This window comes from Lissotriton vulgaris, chromosome 9 (assembly GCF_964263255.1).
Source record: "Lissotriton vulgaris chromosome 9, aLisVul1.2, whole genome shotgun sequence".
Taxonomy (NCBI): Eukaryota; Metazoa; Chordata; class Amphibia; order Caudata; family Salamandridae; genus Lissotriton; species Lissotriton vulgaris.
In genome coordinates this window covers 1,231,174,366-1,231,195,899 of record NC_141697.1, presented here as the reverse complement: position 1 = coordinate 1,231,195,899, position 21,534 = coordinate 1,231,174,366, and the positions used below count along the sequence as shown (strand labels likewise).

The 21,534-nt window shown below is 46.1% G+C and overlaps 1 protein-coding gene across 1 annotated transcript in view; it reads left to right on the top strand.

Moving 5' to 3' along the window:
- The window catches only part of TTLL3 (tubulin tyrosine ligase like 3), a 306,216-nt gene that overhangs the window by 274,191 nt on the left and 10,491 nt on the right, over window positions 1–21,534 (top strand). The window contains exons 11-14 of the mRNA XM_086939577.1: window positions 946–1,094; window positions 4,324–4,567; window positions 5,845–6,280; window positions 10,190–10,814. Coding sequence (XP_086795703.1) covers window positions 946–1,094; window positions 4,324–4,567; window positions 5,845–6,280; window positions 10,190–10,814 — 1,454 coding nt within the window. The remainder of the gene's footprint in view (window positions 1–945; window positions 1,095–4,323; window positions 4,568–5,844; window positions 6,281–10,189; window positions 10,815–21,534) is intronic.

Here is a 21,534-nt window from a genome sequence, read left to right as displayed (position 1 = left end):
GCCACTCTGTGGATGTGACCTATAGTCACCATACACTCAGGGGTCCAATGACCCACTAGAAAGGAATGACTTGCCCCATAGGAGGGGAGGACTAGGGAATACCCCGTGGTCACACTCAGTGGCTGTTGGGCTTTTCCCCGTGGGATCACCTATGGTATGTGTCTCTCCTCCTCCCCGATGACTCACTTTTTTCTTTGGGCCCCCACTCACTTTAGAAAGTGCATCCCTGTCGTCAGGTGTATGCCCGCCCTCCACCAAACGGGGTTTCTGGAGGGCGAGGACTGGCAGATGATGAAGCATGACACCTGGTGGTGTGTGATGCCAGTCTATCACTTTTTGTGAGATGCCCTTGTCACTACTCGGCACTTCACATTAACTTGGCCATACTCTGGAAGTGGGCTCTATTTGTGATATATGGTTTGACTGGAGGCTGACCATCTTCTAGCGCCCTATTGCCTCTTGTTCCCTCCTCGGGGTCAGAACCTGAGCTTCCTTGTGCTCTCCCCTATTATTTTAAGTCCCTATCTCCATTATTTTCTATAGGAGGGTGTTGAAGATCAGTGGTTGGACACATGTGCTGCTGGACCTATTAATGTTCTTTTTTTGGGCAGTTGTACCTTACGTTCATAAATGTCACTGCTTTTTTAAGAGGGTGGAGTTGTGTAAGTCTACACTTTTCAGGAACCTTACACTTGGATTTCGTGAATAGTCAAAAGTAGTAAAGTTACCCAAGGTGAAAGAGCCAGTTACTCACGTAACTTACTCACACGTACAATTTACCTTTGTGACAAGCCCTGGCTGTTACGTATATGACATATCGAGAGACAATACATTTGTCGTGAATCCTATACCTGGGTCCAGTACGCCGCCACTCCCAGGTTCAGTGGTACTCCGTGGAGTGACATGCGCAGTCATGTGTTTTGACTTTGGGATCTCTTCTTGCAGTGATGGGGCAGTCTTGGACTATGCAGATCAATATGCAGACCGATGTGAACATGTCTTAGAACAGCTGGAAGCTGTGAACCCTCAGCTGAACATCGAGGGGGAGCGGAACATCTGGATTATCAAACCCGGTGCCAAATCTCGTGGCAGAGGTAAGAATGCCGTAGGTGGTACGTGGGAGGTGCCTTTGTCAGGAGGAGACATGGCCCATACACATTCAGGTACAAGTTGTCAGAAGACGAGTGGCCTGTAGGAAATCAGTATGAAGCCGTACAGACCCTTGGAACTCTACTAGGGCTGGGAAGCTCCTGTGTCCCTGTAGACTGATCCAACTTTGCAAGCCTGTGTTTGATGATACCAGCTTTCGTTTCACATCCTGTTTACATGGCAGCAGAACAAATTCTTGATGAACGTGATTTCCGATGTATAAATTCCCAGATAATTTAAGTGTTTTAAGACACAGAATCCAAGGCTTGTGGAGATGAGGAGATTTGTCCCTGATCAACTAATTTGGTCAAATGAAAAATCTAAGATTAGACTCCCAGGTCTCCCAATCCCACACGTAGCTACCGAATGATGTGACTACCTCTTGCCGTCACCATTTGCCATCAGAGTAGGGTCACCAGATTAATCCATATAATCAGGGACCCTGTCTTACTTCTAAATTTTCAGTTCACAATCTAATACATTCTAATTCTTGCACCATGGTTCACCGCAATTGAACAATGTGCCCTAAAGTTGTAGACTATGGTGGTTTAGAGAATCAACAACTCAAATAAAATATGGTGTCCCTCATGACATGGACTCGCCTAGTAGCCTTATATGAGTTTTTCTTTCTCACTATCATAAACACCATGGCAGTTCCATTAAACCTCTTCTATTTTTTATCCTGAGGTTGCTTTCAAAGCCTTTTATCTCTTTTGAAAAAAGTGTGAAGTTCTGAGACGTGCAGAAATGTTGGCCTCATGTCTATCTAGACTGGCATACTTTATTGGATTCAGTTATAGGTGCTGCCATAACTATATGGACGCTCACTGTACTAGCTGACATGTTTTTATTGTTTATAGTTCTACTTACTTACATACTGCCAGATATGTCGACTGGCATGTAGGGCAGCAGCGAAGGACCTCCAGTTCTCGTCTGTCTTGTGCAAGTTTCTATGGTTCAGGGTCTTCCTTTCTGCTTCCACAGTTCACCTCCAGTGTTTCTTTGGCTTGCCTCTATTCCATTGGCCTTCTGGCAGTCCATTGGAGAGCTGCTGTTGTGATGGAGTCTTGTTCTCTTCTGATGTGCATCCTATCCTTCGCCTCTCTTCTGCTGGCCGTCTGGGGCCAGTGGAGAGCTGCTGTTGTGATGGAGTCTTGTTCTCTTCTGATGTGTGTCCTATCCTTCGCCTCTCTTCCATTGGCGTTCTGGCGGTCCATTGGAGAGCTGCTGTTGTGATGGAGTCTTGTTCTCTTCTGATGTGCGTCCTATCCTTTGCCTCTCTTCTGCTGCCCGTCTGGGGTCCAGTGGGGAGCTGTTCTTTTGATGGAGTCTTGTTCGCTGGTGTTGGTGTGTCCTGTCCATCTCCATCTTTTTCTCCTAATGATGGTTTCCATGCTCTCTTGCTTTCATCTGATGAGCAGTTCCTGGTTGGTGATAGTTCACAGCCAGAGCATGTGCAGGGTTCTTCTCAGTTTACTGGTGTGGAAGGCTGACAGGTTGGTGATGTCGCTCTTCGGCATCCACCAGCGTTCTGATCCATACAAGAGTGTCGATAGAACTCAGCTCTTGTAAAACCTCAGCTTTGTGTTGGCGCTGTGCTGAGAGGACCTTTTCACATTGTTCAGCATCCTGAAGGCATTCCTGGCCTTGTTCAGTCTACTCTGGATGTCACTGCTTGTCCCTCCATCATGTCTGGTTGTGCTGCTTAGGTAGATTGGACCCGATTCACAAAAGTAATCTGAGACAAAATCCTAACTTTACGACGTTCAGTATTCACAAAGGGCATTTAGGAGAAGTAAAGTTAGGATTCCTAACTTTACTACTCCTAAATGCCTTCTGTGAATACCAAAAGCCATATAGGTAGGATTTTGTCTCAGATTACTTTAGTGAATCGGGCCCGTAGTGTTTATAGTTATAGGAGCATATAATCAATATGGGCCCGATTCACAGAACTAACTTAAGACAAAATCCTAAACTTACTACTTTTGGTATTCACAGAAGTTAGGATTTTGTCTTAAGTTTGTCTTAAAACAGACTTAAGACAGACTTAAGTTAGGATTTTGTCTTAAGTCTGTTTTAAGACTAACTTAAGACAAAATCCTAACTTCTGTGAATACCAAAAGTAGTACGTTTAGGATTTTGTCTTAAGTTAGTTCTGTGAATCGGCCCCTATGTGATTTGAGATGACACTTTTGTCGCCTCCCTCTTTAGGCTTGTTGATACTTTAGAATATGTAAGTACAGTTTAGTTTTATAAATAAAGAGATAAGATTGGTGATCATATGCCATAAAAACCTAGATATGACAATAGGTTAGAAGGACTTGGTAATAGGACTATCCATCCAAAGGCCACGCCAGTTTGCAGTGCCAACCAGTCTCAGTCGGGGGCATCTTCGAGAACAGTGCAGAAAAGTGGTCTTCAGCCCAGCAGTGATAGAGAATAGCTCAGTTGCTATTTTTGCATCGAAAACAAATATGCCTTGTGACCCATCTTCAGAAATGTGTCTCACAGGCTTGCTATTTAATGCTTGCGTGAAAATGTAGCATAGCACCTAGAAACGGCTTTAGGGTGTTAGGATGTTAAGAACTCGCTCACTGCGTTACAAATGCTCTTGCTGTTTCACTGAAGAAGTATTGCTCCACTACATTCCTTTTTCCAGTCTGTATGGTCACCGTTCGTATTTTATGCACTACTCTAGGATTTTAAAATAAACATTTTAAAGCATCTCTCCTGTTTGTTAGTGCTATTTTGAGTGCACTATTCATTGACAAAAGAGGGTTTGGGCTTCCACTGTGTCCCTGAACTAATCTTGCAGGACTGAACATTACCAGAAACACCTCTTGCACAGTATTGCGCAGTGGGTTGTGTATGGGTTGCTGTCCATTTGGATTCCTTAATCTCATTGGTGCATTGACTGAGTCTTTGTGCCAGAAGGTTGGAAATCCTGCTTCTGATGCTCTAGGCGAGGAGGAGGGGGGAGGGGTGATCGTACTAACACCTTGCTGAATGTTAGCAGCTCCCTAAGAGTAGGATCTATCATCATTCTGAACTTGTTGTCCTTCAGTCTCTTGTTTCTCCTCTTATCCTCCTTTCCGATTGACATATCTCTTCAAGGACGAGAATCCTCCTAAATTAGCCCTATTTCATGAATCGATTGCCCACTTTCTTGGCCAGGCATCATCTGCATGGACCGCCTGGAGGAGATTCTGAAGCTGGTAGATGGTGATGCCATGATTGTGAAAGACGGCAAGTGGGTGGTGCAGAAGTACATCGAGAGGCCGCTGCTCCTCTTCGGCACAAAGTTTGACCTGCGGCAGTGGTTCCTGGTGACCGACTGGAACCCTCTGACCATCTGGTTCTACCGTGAGAGCTATATCCGCTTTTCCACGCAGCCTTTCTCACTGGAGAATCTCGACACGTAAGTGAAAGAGAAAAGTCTTGTACAGTATACGCTGAATGCAGTTTGGGAAATTTACTCTAAATGTGTATGGCAGGACATTTGCAACTAAGGGGCATATTATCAAGCACGGCGTGAAAATTATCGCCACTTTAGCAGCAGAAAACTGCAGCTAAAGCGGCGATAATGGGCTTGATAATATGCCCTTGAGAATTCCAGTAGAAGCCCGTGTTGACACCAGAACATGGGCTTCTATTGGAATTCTCATGGGCATATTATCAAGCCCCTAATCGCCGCTTTAGAAGCAGTTTTCTGCCGCTAAAGCGGCGATAATTTTAATGCCGTTTCTCGATAATATGCCCCTAAGTTTTCTAAATCCACACTCAGGACCTAATTTATAATTTGGTGGACAAAGTTTACTCCATCTGGATGTCAGAGGACAGGGCCTTTGTCATCCCAAAGTACCTACACTTGCCAAATTTAGAGTTGTCTACCAGCTCTGCGGACAATTCTCTACATTGACAAGAACCTCTGACATATTGATTCCTGTCAATGTAGGAAGAGTTTGATGAATGGTCCTACCAGCCATGGTTGCAGCCGTCAAACTTTTAAAAAGATTTTTGTTTTTAAAAAACAGAAAACTAATGCCCCCACACCCAGGAAGCCTACTTCCCGGCTGTGAGGGTCATTATTGTTTTTTTTCTGTCCCTTACCGCTAAGTTTTTCCTGGTGCTGAAAGTGAGGAAAAAAAAGACTTGACACTGTCCACCATAAAAAGTGTGCCTGGTATAAGGTCCCTCCTCTGACATCACCTAATTTGTCGGGCAATCAGAGACGGTATTCTGTGGACAGAGCCATCTGGGGCTCTTTCGACGGAATACTTACGGTCCACCTGACTCTAAATGAGGCCGGTGGACGGAGCGTTTTGTGGACAGGTTACTTTGTCACATTTGCGAAGGAGCTCCTTGTCCACCTAACTCTAAATCAGGGCAACGGTTCTTGTTCTTGGCTGGAACCCATAAGTGAATAGTAGAAGAAATACAACAGGTAGAAATTGAGCAAAGTGAGACACATGTAGAATACATTATATATTTGAATTTCTCTCTGGTACTTATTAGCCCTGTCCTGCTTGTGCCTACCTGTTTGGCTCTATTGTTCAAGCTATGAACCTCTTGGGATTGTGTGAGTGGTTCACTTAAAAAAAGAAGTGTCCATGTACTAGCAGGCTTTGGCTGGTGAGAGAGCCCTGATGTTCACAACTAAAGCAGCAAAGTGTTATCCTTCTCTTCTCTTTCTAGCTCTATCCATCTCTGCAATAACTCAATTCAGAAGCACTTTGAGAACTCCATGAGGCGACACCCCCAGGTCCCTGCAGACAACATGTGGTCGAGTGAGCAGTTCCGGGTCCATCTGCAGGAGCAGGAGTTTCGAGACGTCTGGACGGAGGTCATCATCCCGGGTATGAAGGCCGCCGTGATCAATGCCATGCAGACCGCACAGGACGTGGTGGAGTTCCGCAAGAACAGCTTTGAGTTGTACGGCGCGGACTTCATGTTTGGTGAGAACTTCCACCCCTGGCTGATTGAGATCAATGCCAGCCCCACCATGGCGCCATCCACAGCGGTGACAACCAGGCTGTGCGGGAGCGTGCAGGAGGATACGCTTCGAGTCGTGATCGATCGCAAGCAAGATCGCAACTGTGACATAGGAGGCTTCGAACTGATATTCAAGCAGGCAAGTGCCCTTGGAGGAACATTCGCAGAAGCCTGCACCCTCTTTTTATGTCTGTTTAGCGAAACATCTGTCTATATTGCTCCTCTAACTCTATCCATGTGTCAATACCAATATATCTGCCCTCGTGGTAACCGTCGCTCAATAACATCAATATTTCTATCAATATATAACTTAGCAGTCCAGGTTATCCACTGTCTTATTTTAAGGACCCTTTACCATCCCTCTTAACCAGTACACTCTTGCCCTGGCTTTGAATCATCCATCCATGCATCCAGTGCACTGGGCTAGCTGTTCCTTACCACTCCAACTGTCTTTGTCCAACTCCAGCTGTCCTTTGCTGGGCAGCTGGAGTTATTTCTATACTCAGATTCATCCCACTTATGTCTAACTAACAAACCTCTCCAGAGTCATGTTCTAGCTTTCCCTAACTATGCTACCTATCACTTGTTCTGTTCTGGCTGGTCCTTCACATGTACCTGTCCACTGTCCCATCCTTGTTATGTTGTCTGTGCTTCTTCAGGGCATTAAGCATCCTGTCTATAAGCAGCCATTGGCTCAGTCCTTTCTGTCATATGTTACCTCTGAACTTCCATCACTTGCATTTGTGTATTTATTTTTTTATTAACTTGGTCATTTATTAATGAAGGACGTGCTTTTGTAAACCTGCATGTTGGCATTGGGTACCTTCAGAGCGCTGCCAGATAAGGAAATACAGTTTGATTGCTGGAAGGGCAAGTGAATGTCCTCAGTCTTGGCACAGATTCTCTACCTGCCCACGGTCATTCCACAGCTAAAGCTGAATACTAGTATATCTCCACTGTCCTATACATCCCAACTTATACCTTCCATCCTTAACATCCAGAATCCTATCCAGGCCAAATCGAAGCAAACCACTATTGTGTTCAGGTTGGTACGCGGAGAAGGCAGAGGTACAAAGGTAGATAGAGAGTGGAAGAGGATACAAAGTGGCTCATTGGTGCCTCTTCCTGAGGAGAGTTTAATAGCTGCCACCTCCTTGAAAAAGTGTTCATGGAAGGGGTTCAACACTGAATCAGTGGAGACCTGGACTAGCAGTTCCGGCTGGATTTCTCCTGTTTGAGTGGGACCAAGGCTGATTTGCAAATTCCAGGTATCTTTCCAGAGTGGCATAGTGGGCAAAAAATATGGACTAGAATGAAGTGCCTGGCCAGTCCTAGCCATGCTTCCTATTCTTATCTGTCCCCTATCCTATTTTGGGTATCCTTAACCATCCATCTACCACTGGCCAGTTCTAGCCGTACCTTTACATTCTTCTCTGTTCCCTATCCTATGATGGATATCCTTAACACTCCATTTACCACTTGCCAGGGGCGCCTGGCACAGCTTGCGGGTGGGGGTGAAGGCGCAGAATGCTTTAAAAAAAGAAAAAAGTAACGTGCCCCCACTCGGTCCAGCATTTTCTCTCCTGCCTGCCTTTGTCCGACTCCAGGTTTTAACAGGAAGCAGGCAGTCAGGCTCCCACCCCTAAGCCAATCACAAAGCTGCAAAGAAGCGTTGTGATTGATATGAGTGCTGTGAAACGCCGCTCAGCAAGGGGCTAGATGGGTGGGCATGTTCTCCATGCAGGTTGTAATGCAGCCTGCATGGAGAACAGGGAAGTGCGCATGACAGTTTCGGATGGCCCTCTTGGGCCGTCCAAACATTGACTGTGCTCAGGGGTGCTCTATCACTCCTCCCCTGCAGCTCCGACTTTCCCTCTCGCGCACTGCAGCAGCAGGCGGAAAAAATAAAAAGATAATAACATTCCGTTATTGTCATTTTATTTTTTTGCTGCTCCTGGCACTGCCACTGGCCAGTCCTAGACATACTTTACATTCTTCTATGTCCCCTATACTAGGATCGCTATCCTTGACCATCCATCTATCACTGCCCAGTCCTAGCTGTACTTTACAATCTCATCTGTTCTCTGCCCTTTCGTATCTATCCATAACTACTTACCAGTCTACTCTCCAGTAGTAGATATCCATTTCATATTCTGTCAGATGCACACACTATCTTTGCACATCTCCTCTGTTCACAGGTATGTGCTGTGTTATAGTAGTCCTGCACCTTCATTTGTACCCACCTAATACTCCTTTATACTATCCATTATAAATGTGTTTATTTATTGTCCTATCTTGATCTAGGCAAGTGACTGTCTTGCCTAGACCTACTGGTCTGCCAAAGTCATTGGTGTCTTAGAAATTCTCCAAATGTACCTATTGGCCAGCCCCAAGACTGAAGACGTATAGTGCAGCGGATATGTGGCAATTCATAGGCGAGCAGGCTCACAGATCAGCATGTTAGCAAATGCACATGTATCTCACTGGTTGTCTGTCGCCAAAAGTACAACCTTGATTGTTGTTGACCTGTACAGCAAATAAGAATTACTTGCAACAGGGAGCCGGCGGTATAAAAGGACACCGATTGGGTTAGGTCCCGGTGTTGTCGGCAGGGTAGGTCCAACGCGAGGAGCGTTCTAACATCAGACCCAATCGGTGTCCTTTTATACCGCCGGCTCACTGTTGCAAGTAATTCTTATTTGCTGTACAGGTCAACAACCTGTGGATTGGGCATGTAGATTCGACTTACTACTGACCTCTATAGTGCAGATAGCGTTCCACTTGATCCTGAGGAGGTGCCCTGATCTATATGACTCCTACGGCACGAAACATGTCGATCACTTGAGAGCAGGGCATACACAATTAGACACATCGTTACTAGTCCTGTGCCCCTCTCACTCTTTTTATACTAGGCAGTTTACCTCCCCAACTCCCCAATACAGGTTTGTTAGGACTAACTGACCTATTTTAACCCCACACACTTCACATCTACACTCACTAGGCCCCTCGCCCCCACTGCACCCACCAGCAGGAACAAAAGATACCTGATAAAGAGCCCCGGTTTGGGAGCCCATCAGGTATTGCAGTGCCGACCTGACGATGGGCAGGCTCAAATGATGAAGCATGACACCTCAGTAAACTCGCCCCACGGTCCCTCCCTTTGTTAAAAAAAAAAAAATCCTGACTAAGGCATAGCTAACATGGGAGGTGGATTATGGTGATACGACAGGGTCGTATCACCATGGCTAACCCCGTTTTGGGTGCAACATCGCTGGTTTTCCAGCGATGTTGGCCCATTTCCCTGGAATAATATCACCCTGGAGTAACGGGTTGTTAATAACGTGTTACCAGGGCGATAAATTCCAGCAATGGACGGCGAAAAATAACAAAGCGCTAAGCTTGCTTTGCGCTATTAATTGCCGTCCCTAGATAATATGCCCCATGATTTGTTCTTGTTCTACTATCAACATACCTGTTCTTTCTCTCCTTCTCCTGACGGTTGAGCTGTGAAATCAATTGACTCTTCAAAGACCATCAACCCCTTTGAATCAGCGCCTGGAAACCCTCATGGGTGATAAGCAGCGCTATACAAATCCAGTTTCATTGATTGATTGATTGATTTGTAAAGGAAATATCTCTAAAACTAGTGAACATATTAACTCTGAATCATGCCAAGTCCAGTATGATTCTGCTCAGCATTTTTTGGGTTAGTGTAGAGTGCAAGTATAGAATATGAAATGTTATGCAGCGCGCATGATGTCACTTCACAGACGCTGGATGGTGAGTTCAATGGGCCATTTCATTCTGCATGACCACCTCCAGCAGTGACTCTTCCTGAGTTTCTTTCAATAGGCCAAAACTGTTTGTTCAGAAGCCCACCTCACTTTCTGAACAGGTACTTCCAAAGCTGTAGTTTGAGAGTCTCTGATTACTTCTCTTCCAGGGCAGTGCTAAGAGATAAGGAATGAATAGCTTTGCATGTAAAATATACAATTACATGTATACTTTATGAGAAAGTCAGAGTAAATGCCTCCTCCTTTTCTCCCAGGCTGCAGTGGACGTGCCCCAGTACGTGGGGATCAACCTTATGGTGGAAGGTTCAACTGTCAGGAAACCACATGCTCTATGCCAACGGAATGCTGTCGGCCAAAGTGTCGGTGTGGGGAGTATACAAACCCAGCGGTACAGCTACAAAGCCTCTGCTGCCTACACAACCGCCATGACTGGACCTCAACACAACAACAAGCATGCCACCGCTGCTCTTCTAGGCTCCTCATTACCTTTCGGCAAGTCAGCTGTGGTTACGAGAGACCCCCGACCCACCCCACGAGTCAAGACTGCTGCCCCAGGGAAAGAGAATAAAGCCAAAATGGAGTCTGAGCCTAAGACCCCAGCAGAGGCCATGGACCACCTGAAGCCCATGGGCAAGGTGGGATCCCAGAGGAGAGAGGAAATAATATTACCTTATGGCACGGCAGTATTCAAGGGTGACATCCTGGGGCCACCCCGACCGCGCATGCTGACGGCACCTAAGCTTACCCAAAGAAGCCCCTTGGAGAAACCACCAAAGCTAAAAGTCTCACAGGCACCCAGAGAAGCCTGCTGCTTAGGGGTGAGGTTTGCCAGCTTGGACACAGGGGACTTCCAAGTGCTGAAGAAGGCCCGGTGTACAGGTAAGAAGCTGCAAGCTGCAAAAACACGTGCATTCACATTGGTTGCACCTCCAAGAAAGAAGAGAGCCACTCGAATCAATTCTACGCCTGTGCTGGAGCTGCAGACCATACGTTTGCAAACCTCTCCGCTCAGAGCGACCCGGCCGATAACCACAGTTGCTCATGCATCCTCGAAAAAGGCAGTGTCCAGACCCAATACAGCTAGTTTGGTGTCGTCGGAGCACATTGTTGACTCTGACACCCTACTGTAATAAAAGGAAGTTACTTGTCATCACCCTGCAGCTCCCAAAGGCCATTGTGTTCACTGAGAAGTTTTAATAAAATGTATTAATTATTAAGACCAGCCTGTGTGATTACAATTTTGAAAACTGGGCTAAGTCAGAGGGCACCATTAGAGGATTCTGTATTTAATGTTGAGGTTAAATTGATAATTGTGCCAGACTTTATCTCTCTGTAAGGCCCCAGACTGGGGTGTTGGAGAAAGTAACACCTTAAAGATCACATACATTAATTTATGGAGACCTGTCCTGTGTGTTGAAAATGCAAAGCATTATCAGAATTGACAATGAAGTGCTTAACTACCCCCTGTTGCAATTGCTGTAGAATATACTAAAACCCTCTTCGATGACAATGATAGAGAGAAAGCCCAATGTTGCATGTTGAGAGCATCTGTATAGCGCCTTAGCCACAGATATAAAAGCGCAAGTCTGTGATCTCTTATGTAAACACAAGTGATGTGTTATGATTCCAAGGATACACTTAGGACCAATCGGATATTGATCTACTATCCGTTTTGGTTGGATTTTTTCATTTTGTAGGTCTGGAGTTGGGTTTTCTTTGTCCATTGATTGATTTAAGTTAGGTGCTCACACCTTGAGGTAGGGGGAGCTCTCCCTTGGCTTTTTCCATCCCTTTCCCCAATTCAAGGCTTCCTTAATTGATGGATATTAGTCTGAAGGGCCCTTACTTAACCTGCTTGGATCCTGACCATGTCTGTCTTTAAGGGTAGTCTTTTGGTTGGGTGGGCTTCCTGTTTCTTCATGGCATACTCTCCTTTGCATATTTCTTTTCAAGGGTCTGGCCATGGAGTGAAATATGTCTCCTGCTTTGACTTTGTTTCATGTCGCGAACAGAAGGCTACTTGTCGCCTGTCTTCGCTTTGTGATCGAGGCCTGGACTGACCTATCATGGGTAGTAGTTTAACGGACAATTCTTCATCTTCTTGGGTTTTCCAGATATTCATTTTGTTGGTCTGAAATCAGATGTTTGAATATCCCATGGCCAATTTAGTCTGTGCTTAAAACCTCACAATAGTGGGATCTTTTACGACTACGGAGCACATGAGGTTTTTGGTCATGGTTTGCAAATATACGTAAATCAACCATAAAAAAAAACAAGTTATGCTAATAAGGCTGCTCTAGCCTACCATACCACATTTACTTTGAGTATTTGGAGTAGTAGTAGTATTTTGTTGCTAAAACACGTTAGGAAGGAAATGAATAAACTTTGAGCTTCAGAGAAAAAGTGAAACGTCACAATGCTGGTTCCAAGATGTCTGGTCCTCCTGATGTCTAAGCGTAAAAGGCGCGACCGGACCAACCTGCCCGATGCACTGGCCATTCTGTAAGGAGCTCTTGGGTGTCGCCTGAAGCGTGCTGCTCTTCAAGAAGATGGGGGTACCTCTTTTTGAGAAACTGTGAATACCTGTTTCGTATTTATGAAATGTCTAAAATGTTATGAGAGCTCTCACATTATTTGAGACACATGTTTCCATTGGCTAGAGTTTCTCCTATGACCCGAGAGATGGCAGGCCGTCCAATCCACACAGCAGAGCATGGCCATATTTAGGGTAAGAGAAGGGGTTTCCTTAAAGACAATATTAAGAAAGGAGTAGTGCCTGGGAGGAGTTTGAAGTCTAATCACTAGATGATGCTGGTGGGTTAGCACAGGCTTTGATGAGGCAGAACATATTTATAACCAACCTACCTGTGGCGGGCTGGTAAATATGATTTGTATCTACATTTTCTATCTCATGGGTACACTGTGCACACAGACTATCCCCACCTGGTGATTTTCAAGATTACAATTGTGTCCCAGGTTCATTCTAAACTAGTTTACAGGAAGACATAAAATGAGACACGGTGATTGGTTGGAAAGTTCTTTTGAGGACCACATCTATGTGGAGTACAGGGATTGCTGCTCATGTTCTCACTGACCATGTAAAGGCGTTTGGCCAGCCCCCTGAGAGACTTCACACCATACTTAGGGGAATATTTACAAGGGCTTTTTCTCTGCTTTTTTGGCTTAAAAAGCCAAAAAAGCAGAGATAAAAATATTGCCCTATTTACAAAAGGGTGCTTACATGCATTTATTTTATTTTATTTTTTTAAATTTATTTTAAAGGTTTTATATAGTGCTGGCTTGACCCGGAGGTATTATAGCGCTTTACATGAGTATCAGACCATAGTTGCAGGTTACATCATTACAAAGGTTACACAGTTATTAGAGCTTGGCAAACATAGTTACATGTAAGGTCGAGATAAACAAAAAGGACATATACATAAGGGAAAAAGCAGGCAAGGGGAGAAATTCAGGAGAGGGAGTGGAAGCAGGGGGAAGAAGAGAGAGAATGGAGGAGGGAAAGAGGAGGGAGGGTGCCAGACACAGCATGGAAAGAGGAGGGGTGGATGACGGGGACACAAACCGGTAGACAAGTCAAACCTGCATCCAAAGTTCAGTAAAGCTGTGATCCCAGGGAAAGTGGTATTACTTCCCTATCTCTGTTGTGGGAGGCTCCCTTTACGCAGCGGACTCTCTCAGAGGGGTCTCTGAGACTCAAAGGCCTACTTACTGGATCCTTCCCCAAAAAGGGGAGAGGGAGTGCTTTCGCAAGGGGTGCCTACCATACCTCAGCTGTGAGTGGCTCCCTAGGCGCTATGGACTCTCTCAGCGGGTTCGCTGAGACTCCAGAGTATAAGAAATGGATCTTTCCCCAACAAGGGGAGAAGGCGTGCTTAGTCAATGGGCACAAAAGGACTGGGGGCTAGGCAGACTAGCAGGAAAGGGGAGAGATTCAGGTGAGAGGGGATTTGAGCAGAGGAAGTAGACAAAGAGAGAAAGAGTACCTAATGGGAACAGACCGCATCAGTTAGGGGGGGAGACTGTGTTCTCTCTGTGGCCATGAGTGTGCCCCAACAGCAGTTTTCTCCAAAAAGTAACGTCTGCTAAATTCTTGACATAGCCACCCCTAACATGGGGGGTGGATTGTGCTGATACGACCCTGTGGGTCGTATCAGCAAGGTTATCGCCCATTTTCAGGGAACATCACTGGAAAACCAGCGGTGTTCCCTGCAAATGGGTGATCATCTTGCTATCTCAGGAATTTTTATCGCCCTGGAGTAACGTGTTGTTGATAAAAAAGCAGAGATAGCCTGCGATAATCTAATTATCGCTAAGCACGGCCAGCGATCATTATCGCTGGCCGTTGCTACTATGCCCCCTTAGTGGGTGTCATCTTCGACCACACTCTGCTCTCAGTTCCCCGGGCTCCAGAGCATGCAGGGTCCAGTGGGTGCTGCTCGCAGGGCATGGCCATCAGAAGGTATTTTAGTAGCACCAGCACAATATGTGGGCAGCTGTGATCCTGCAGCCTTTTCACAGCAATCTGGCAGACGCTTGATCGACTTCACCCCATCAGTACCTTCCCACCAGAAGTGCCACTGTTAACTTACCTGACCCTACCATGAGCATCACTAGGTGAACCTGGCAAGCAATGGACTCGCCAGCGAGAAGAGCCAGTAGTGTCTGGAATCCCAGGTGTCGGTGCAAATATGCAAGCATAGATACTGGGTACTGCGTGTGACCCGGTGCTTGGGTTTGAAGACTGTCTTGGGTGGGGCTGAAGCTTCTGTGAGAAGGCGTCTCTCCTGCGCGTCAGCCCTCTAGGCCCTGCTCAGTGAAGAAGGTTCAGGAGTGGAACAGGGTGGCTCCTCCGTTTGAGCAGAGGAGCCGTGCCCCGCCTGCTGCAAGTGCAGCCTGCACACACAAATAAGTAAATTGTCATGTCAATGCCATTTTACCTAAACATCGCAGTGCCCGGGCTGGGTTGGGCTGATTCCTGTAATTGCAGGAATGCAGCTGCCCCTGCAGTGGGCATGTCGGGTGGGCCAGCACAATTGCTACGGCCAGCCTGACATGCGCACTGTACACCCAGTAATACCATACCTTGTGAAACAGCCAGGTTATTGCTGGCACGGGCCCTCAGCCTCAAAAGGAGTGCTGGGTTAGCCTGCTCCCACCAATCCTGGAGCTGCTCTCAGCATGAGAGCAGCTGCAGGATTCGTTGTATTGGTGTCCACTGAGCAGAAAGGAAGTCCCTCTCTTTGCTGCACATGGACGCTGATTGACGAGCGAGCTGCTCACCTAGGGGCACGGTATATGGTGAGTTTTGCCCCGCTGCGCCTCACCATATTTTTATAGTTGAAGCCTCCACTGGAATGGAAAGTTGTCTTCCTATTCTCAAAGGTGATCTGAAGAGTCTGCCTGGCGAAATGACCAGTTTCACCACAAAAACCTGGGAAACATGTATTGAAGAGAGCACTTGTTTGTTTTCTTTTGCGAGCCACAGTTTATATCATGTTTGGCCGACACTGTACACACCAATCAAACTGGCGGTGTGTGCATTCTGATCTTGTAGGACCCCAAGAGTGAGAAGTATCGCTTTGTTTTTTTCTCACACAACTTGTGACATTAATGTAGTAGAGAGGCATGTATTCAGCTTGGCAGAAGTAGGAAGTGTGCAGCAAACAATGAAAATGGGTTGATTGTGCCTAAGCTTGAGAATTTAAGGCACAACATCGCAGCAAACGAGTGTTGTATTTGCAAACTGTGCTTCATGCCGTTTAGACTGTCATGACAGAATGAGAGTGAGACAGAGAGTGAGAGAATGTGTGTGTCTGTGGGCGTGCACACTATATGTCTGCAAGCAGCAGTCTCAAGGAGCACTCTCAATGCTGGGTTAGTAGCCCAGAGCCAGGAATGTCATTGTAAATGCAAGGCCTAGATCAATAAACTGAGGCAGGTCTGCACAGGACAGAGGTTAAAGAGAAATGTGCTGCAGAGAAAAGGGAAATGCAAAAAGAAAAAGTGATGGACAGAATGCTGATCAATGTCAAACATTCACCTAAGTACAGAGATCTGTGCCTAAAGCCATCATGTTTTTGCTCGCCATTCCAGTTCAAATCCAGCCATATGCAAACCAGTCTTGAACCTGTTCCCCATGGGAATAGTCCAGCCGGAACTGCAAGGCCAGGTTCTCCTGAGACCTCGACAAGCATCCTTGGACCAAATTCGGGGCATCACCCCTCATCAGCCAGGTTAGCTTCACTCCAGTGGCATGGAGGGCACAGGACCCATGTCTGGGCATACCCGTCCCACTCGGGTTAACTATTGCAAAAAGAACAATTGATGGACAGAATGCAGAGTAATGTCATACATTCACCCCAGTACAGAGATCTGGGCCTAAATCCATCGTTTTTTTGTTCTCCGTGCCACTCCAGTTCAAACCCAGCCAAAAATGCAAATAAATCTTGACCCTGTTCCCCATTAGAACAGTCCAGCCAGAATTGCCAGGCCAGGTCCATCCTGGACCGGAAACAAGCATCCAGGGACCTGTTTCAGGACATCACCTCATATCAGCCAGACTAGCTTGACTCCAGGGGCATGGAGAGCACAGGGCTCACATCTGGTAAACATTCACCTCAGTGCAGAGATCTGGGCCTAAATACACAGTTTTTTGCTCCCCATGCCATTCCATTTCAAACCCAGCCATATGCAAATCAGTCTTGACCCTGTTCACATAGGAACAGTCCAGTCCAAACTGTCAGGCCAGGTCTTCACTGGACCAGAATCAAGCATCCTGAGAGGGGTTTATGGGCATCACCCCTTATCAGCCAGGCTAGATTTTCTCCAATGGTATGGAGAGCAAAAGAACAATCACCTCCCTAGCCGGACCTTGGGCAGATTTTCCCTTATCTCTACGTCCTATCTTCCTCCTACCCCTTTACCCTATCCCCTTACCCTTCCTTGCACCATTCATCTTGTCCCCTATGTTCTTTAAATGCTTTTCCTGAAACTTATGTAATTTTGAACTGATGTATATTGTAACATTATTGTTCCTCATGTAAAGCGCTCTGTTTCCTTCGGTTCTAGCTAGCGCTATATAATAACTCATTAATTTAAATTTGTTTCCATTTAGTTCTCTTTCTGTCTTTGTCTACTTCCCTAGCTCCTATCCACTCTCCCCTGAATCTCTCACCTTGCCTGCTAGTCTGCCTAGCCCCCTGTCCTTTGTGCCCTTTGGCTAAGCACTCTTTCTCCCCTTGCTGGGAAAGATCCAATATTTATACTCTGGAGTCTCAGCGAACCCGCTGAGAGAGTCCACTGCGCCAAGGGAGCCACTCACAGCTGAGGTATGGTATGGCACCCCTTGCCAAAGCACTCCCTCTCCCCTTTTTGGGGAAGGATCCCTTATGTAGGCCTGGAGTCTCAGAGACCCCTCCACTGTGTAAAGGGAGCCTCCCACAACTGAGATAGGGAAGTGATACCACTTCCCCTGGATCACAGCTTACTGAACTTTGGACGTTGCTTTGACTCGTCTACCGGTTTGTGTCCCCGTCGCCCTTCCCCTCTTCTTTCCATGCTGTGTCTGGCACCCTACTCTTCGCGTTCCCGCCTCGTTACCTCTCCCCTGAATCTTTCCCCTTGCCTGCCTTTCCCCTTACGTATTTCTGCTTATTGTTTTATCTCGACCTTACAATATTCCTATGTTGCCAAGCTCTAATAGCTGTGTAACCTTTGTAACGATGTAACCGGTAACTATGTTCTGATGCTCATGTAAAGCGCTCTGATACCTCCGGGTCTAGCCAGCGCTATATAAAAACTTTAAAATAAAATAAAAAAAGATTAAACCCAGATCTTTATAACCGGGGGTGAATGTTTGCATTGTTCAGCATTCCATCCATCATTTGTTGCGTTTTCTTTTGTCACCCTAAGTTGGCAGGCTATGCCCAGATGTGGGTCCTGTGCTCACTGAGCCACTGCATTCAAGCTAGCCTGGCTGATGAGGGGTGTTGCCCTGAAACCGGTCCCAGGATGCTTGTTTACAGTCCAGGGAGGATCTGAATGGCAGTTTGGTCTGGACTGTTTCCATGAGGAGCAGGGTCAAGACTGATTTGCATATAGCTGGGTCCAAACTGGGGTGGCGTGGTGAGCAAAAGGACAGTGGATTAAACCCAGATCTTTGTTACTGGGGTGAATGTTTGCATTGTTCAGTATTCCATTCTTCGTTTATTGCATTTGCAGAGAAAAGGGGGAGCATCTCAGATCCGGCATTTAGTGCTTGTATCAGCTGTGAGCTTCCTACTGATATTAGGTGTGTTAATAGTTCCATCATTATTAAATAGTGCAATCTTGCTTTAAAATCTATAAATAAATATTACAACAGGAAGGAAGGGCCCAGGAAAAGTGCAAGGCCTGGGGAATAATGACAACCTCTTTCTTTCCCTACCGTGTCTGTCCACAGCTGTCTTGAGATCTCTCGGGAATGTGTATATGTTAAGGGCCATGAAGGCACAAAGGGCAATCCACCTTGGCCTTACCTTCATGTGAAGTAGAGGGAAAGGCCACAGACCAATCAGGCATCCCCTCTGCCTATTGATGGGAGAACGGTGGTGGGGAGAAGAGACAAGGGGGCATATTATCAAGGGGGTTTATCTCCGCTTTTTTGGCTTTAAAAGACAAGAAAGAGGAGATAAAATTATCTCCCTATTACCTAGCTGTCGCTAACACCAGTTAGCGACAGCTAGTAGGAGATAGCGACCATCTTGGGCCCCACTTTGCATGTCAGTGATATTTATCACTAATGACATGCAAAGTGGGCGTGCCAAGATGTTAGCAACTGAGAACAGTTGCTAACATCGCTATCTTCTATTACCATCTTTTGGAGATATTCGCGCTAAGCGCGAATATCTCCAAATGCTAACACCTGCCCTGAGCAGTTATTAGCCATGTTATCCAATGGGAGGTGGATAACATGGGTAAGAGTATTAGCTCAGTAATGCATGAATATCGCTGACTTTTTCGCGATATTCATTCATTTGCGGCGATTTTTCTCGCATTTGCGATCAACCTTGGTAATACCAAGGTTTATTTGCGGTACAAATCGCCGCAGCTCAGCGGTAAATTTTTGTCTCTAACCAAGCAATAGCGATAATTATCGCTATTGCTTGGTATTATGCCCCAAGATGCGGCGAGTGTGGCGGAGAAGAAACAGGATGTGCCTCGTGGGGGGGGGGGGAGAAGAAATCAGATAGGGTGGGTGAGATGAAGGAGAAACACAGACGGGAGGTGGGAGGAGAAACAGGGTCTGAAGGGTGGATGGGAGGAGGGAGAAGAAACAACATTTGAGCAGTTGGGGTGGTTCAAGAAACAGGATGTATCGGGTGGGCGGGAGAAGAAAAAGGATGGAGGTGGTTTGGGGAAGGTAAAAAAAAAGTGCTGTGATGCAGCCAGTGTTGACCGCATCATAGTATTTAAAATAATAATAAAACCTGAATCACATCGTGAGCAGCAGATGGCCAGCGGAGGGACACTATTTAAATTTAATTAATCTGTAGTTGGTCCATGCGCCACCGAAAGAAAAGGAAGTGATGCATGGCAAGCGCTGCCCAATTAGAAGGTAGCAAAGAATGACAACGGTGCAAACGAGCCTTTAAGCAATGGGCTAGTTCCAAGGCCAATATAGCACACGAGAGCCTTGCAAGCGAGAGCGCATGCACTTGCATATGCTGGCGCAGGCAAGATTTTAAAAACAGTAACCTGACACCTAAATTGTTGGGGTTGGCAAGAATGCAAAAAAATGAAGATATCACCATTGGGATATCTTTAAGTGTAAGATATTTTCAGACAAAAGAATTTGCTTACATATTATTTTTTTTCAGTTTAATAGATTTTTAATAGCTGCAGATTTTTCTTTTTATGATATGTCTCTAGATTGTGTATGCATGAGGGAGACAGAGAGAGAGGAGTGACAGACTGCAAAAAAAACACAATAATAATAAACTCCACACTTGCAGAAAATGACATCACTTTTTCTTTCTTTTATCTGAGGTATTTTGAAAGCACACATCTAGCTCTGGGGAGCGATGGAGCACAGCACGGGATTCCAGGTAGAAAGAACATGGAACCGACAAAAGGAAGCACTGTGAATCAAGATATTGAAGGCCTCATTTACAATCTTTTGACGCAAAGGCAGCGCCGCAGCCCTTCTTGCTGCTTCAAAAGAAAAGGGCGGGAATGAGCCATATCGATCAGAGACTGCGCATTTCTATCCTTTCTCCCGGCGCTGGCGCACAAATGGCTGCCGTGGGCCACCGCAGGCGCCCTTGCACCATAGCGCATGGTTATCTGCATTTTTAGGGGCGATTGTTTTTGTGCAGGAAAGGACAAAACAATCAATGCGGGCGATTTCCTCTTTCCATGTCTGCTGCAAAATAGAGGAAACAAACATTTGCAAAGCAATAGCTCTCGTATTTGCGAGAGTTTGAGCTATTAGCATTTTAAAATTGTGAGAAAACCTTCAAAGTGCATGCTTACGCACAGCTTGCAGGTTTGCAAAACACATAAATAAAAATGCATTGTTATTTACTATGCAAATGTGAGACCTATGCAGATGCTTTTTTTTTTTTTTTGAGAACCTGAAGGCCGGATTTATAAAGTCTGGCGACCAATGGATATGGCCTGGGGTGGAGTGAACACACCGCACAGAAACGTATGTACAGCTAGAGATGAGTGTAATCTCCATCTCAAACTTTCCCTACAGGCTAAATGGTATGACATGACAATTTCACAACCACAGGATAGCTTTTAGCATATGTAATAGAGATGACAGGCTAAATGTAGCTCCCCCACTGATTACTCCAGTCGGCGTCGAACAAAAGGTTCTACAAGGCACAAAATATGGCCTCCGTTACCGGCCGTGTGTTTGAAAACTTGAAGTCTTGGTTTCAAGACTGTCAGGACCGTAGGCGGGTGGAGTCTGGATGGTCAGTGCATGCGGAGCAGCTGCGCCACTGGCGGTGCTCTGAAGCAGCCTCGGCTGCCATGGAGGAGAGCAGTTAGTAGCCACCTTAGGTGGGTTTTGAAGACTCCTTCTTAAGCTGTGGTCTCATACCCCCACCTACTTTGAAGAAAATTAAAGCGCAGCCACTCAGGTATTTCCTCAGATTGAGCAGGATCAGCTACTTCCGCTTTGTGCAAAAATCAAATCAGGCTCATCGGCCCATCCTGTGAAACCTGACCACTTTAGGAGAATTTTACCCACTATTTCGTCCTCTCTTGGCAAAGTGGTAAATAAATTACTTAGCCGAGCGACTGTCCCTACAGCATGAAAACAGGCCAGAGTATTGACATTGCTCAAAAAACCTTCTCTGGATGCCAAAAAACAGAGAATTTCAGGCCATTTCATTGCTCCCCTGGACTGCTAAAGTTGTGGAAGCATACATCGATTCCATTCTTTCGGACCACCTGACCAGCAATAATATACTCGACCCCTCGCAAAATGGATTTCGTGCTGGCCATGGTACAGAGGCTGCGCTTTTGACGGTTCAAGAACATCTTTGGGCAGCACTGGACGCAGGACTGACATTGGCACTGATCCTTC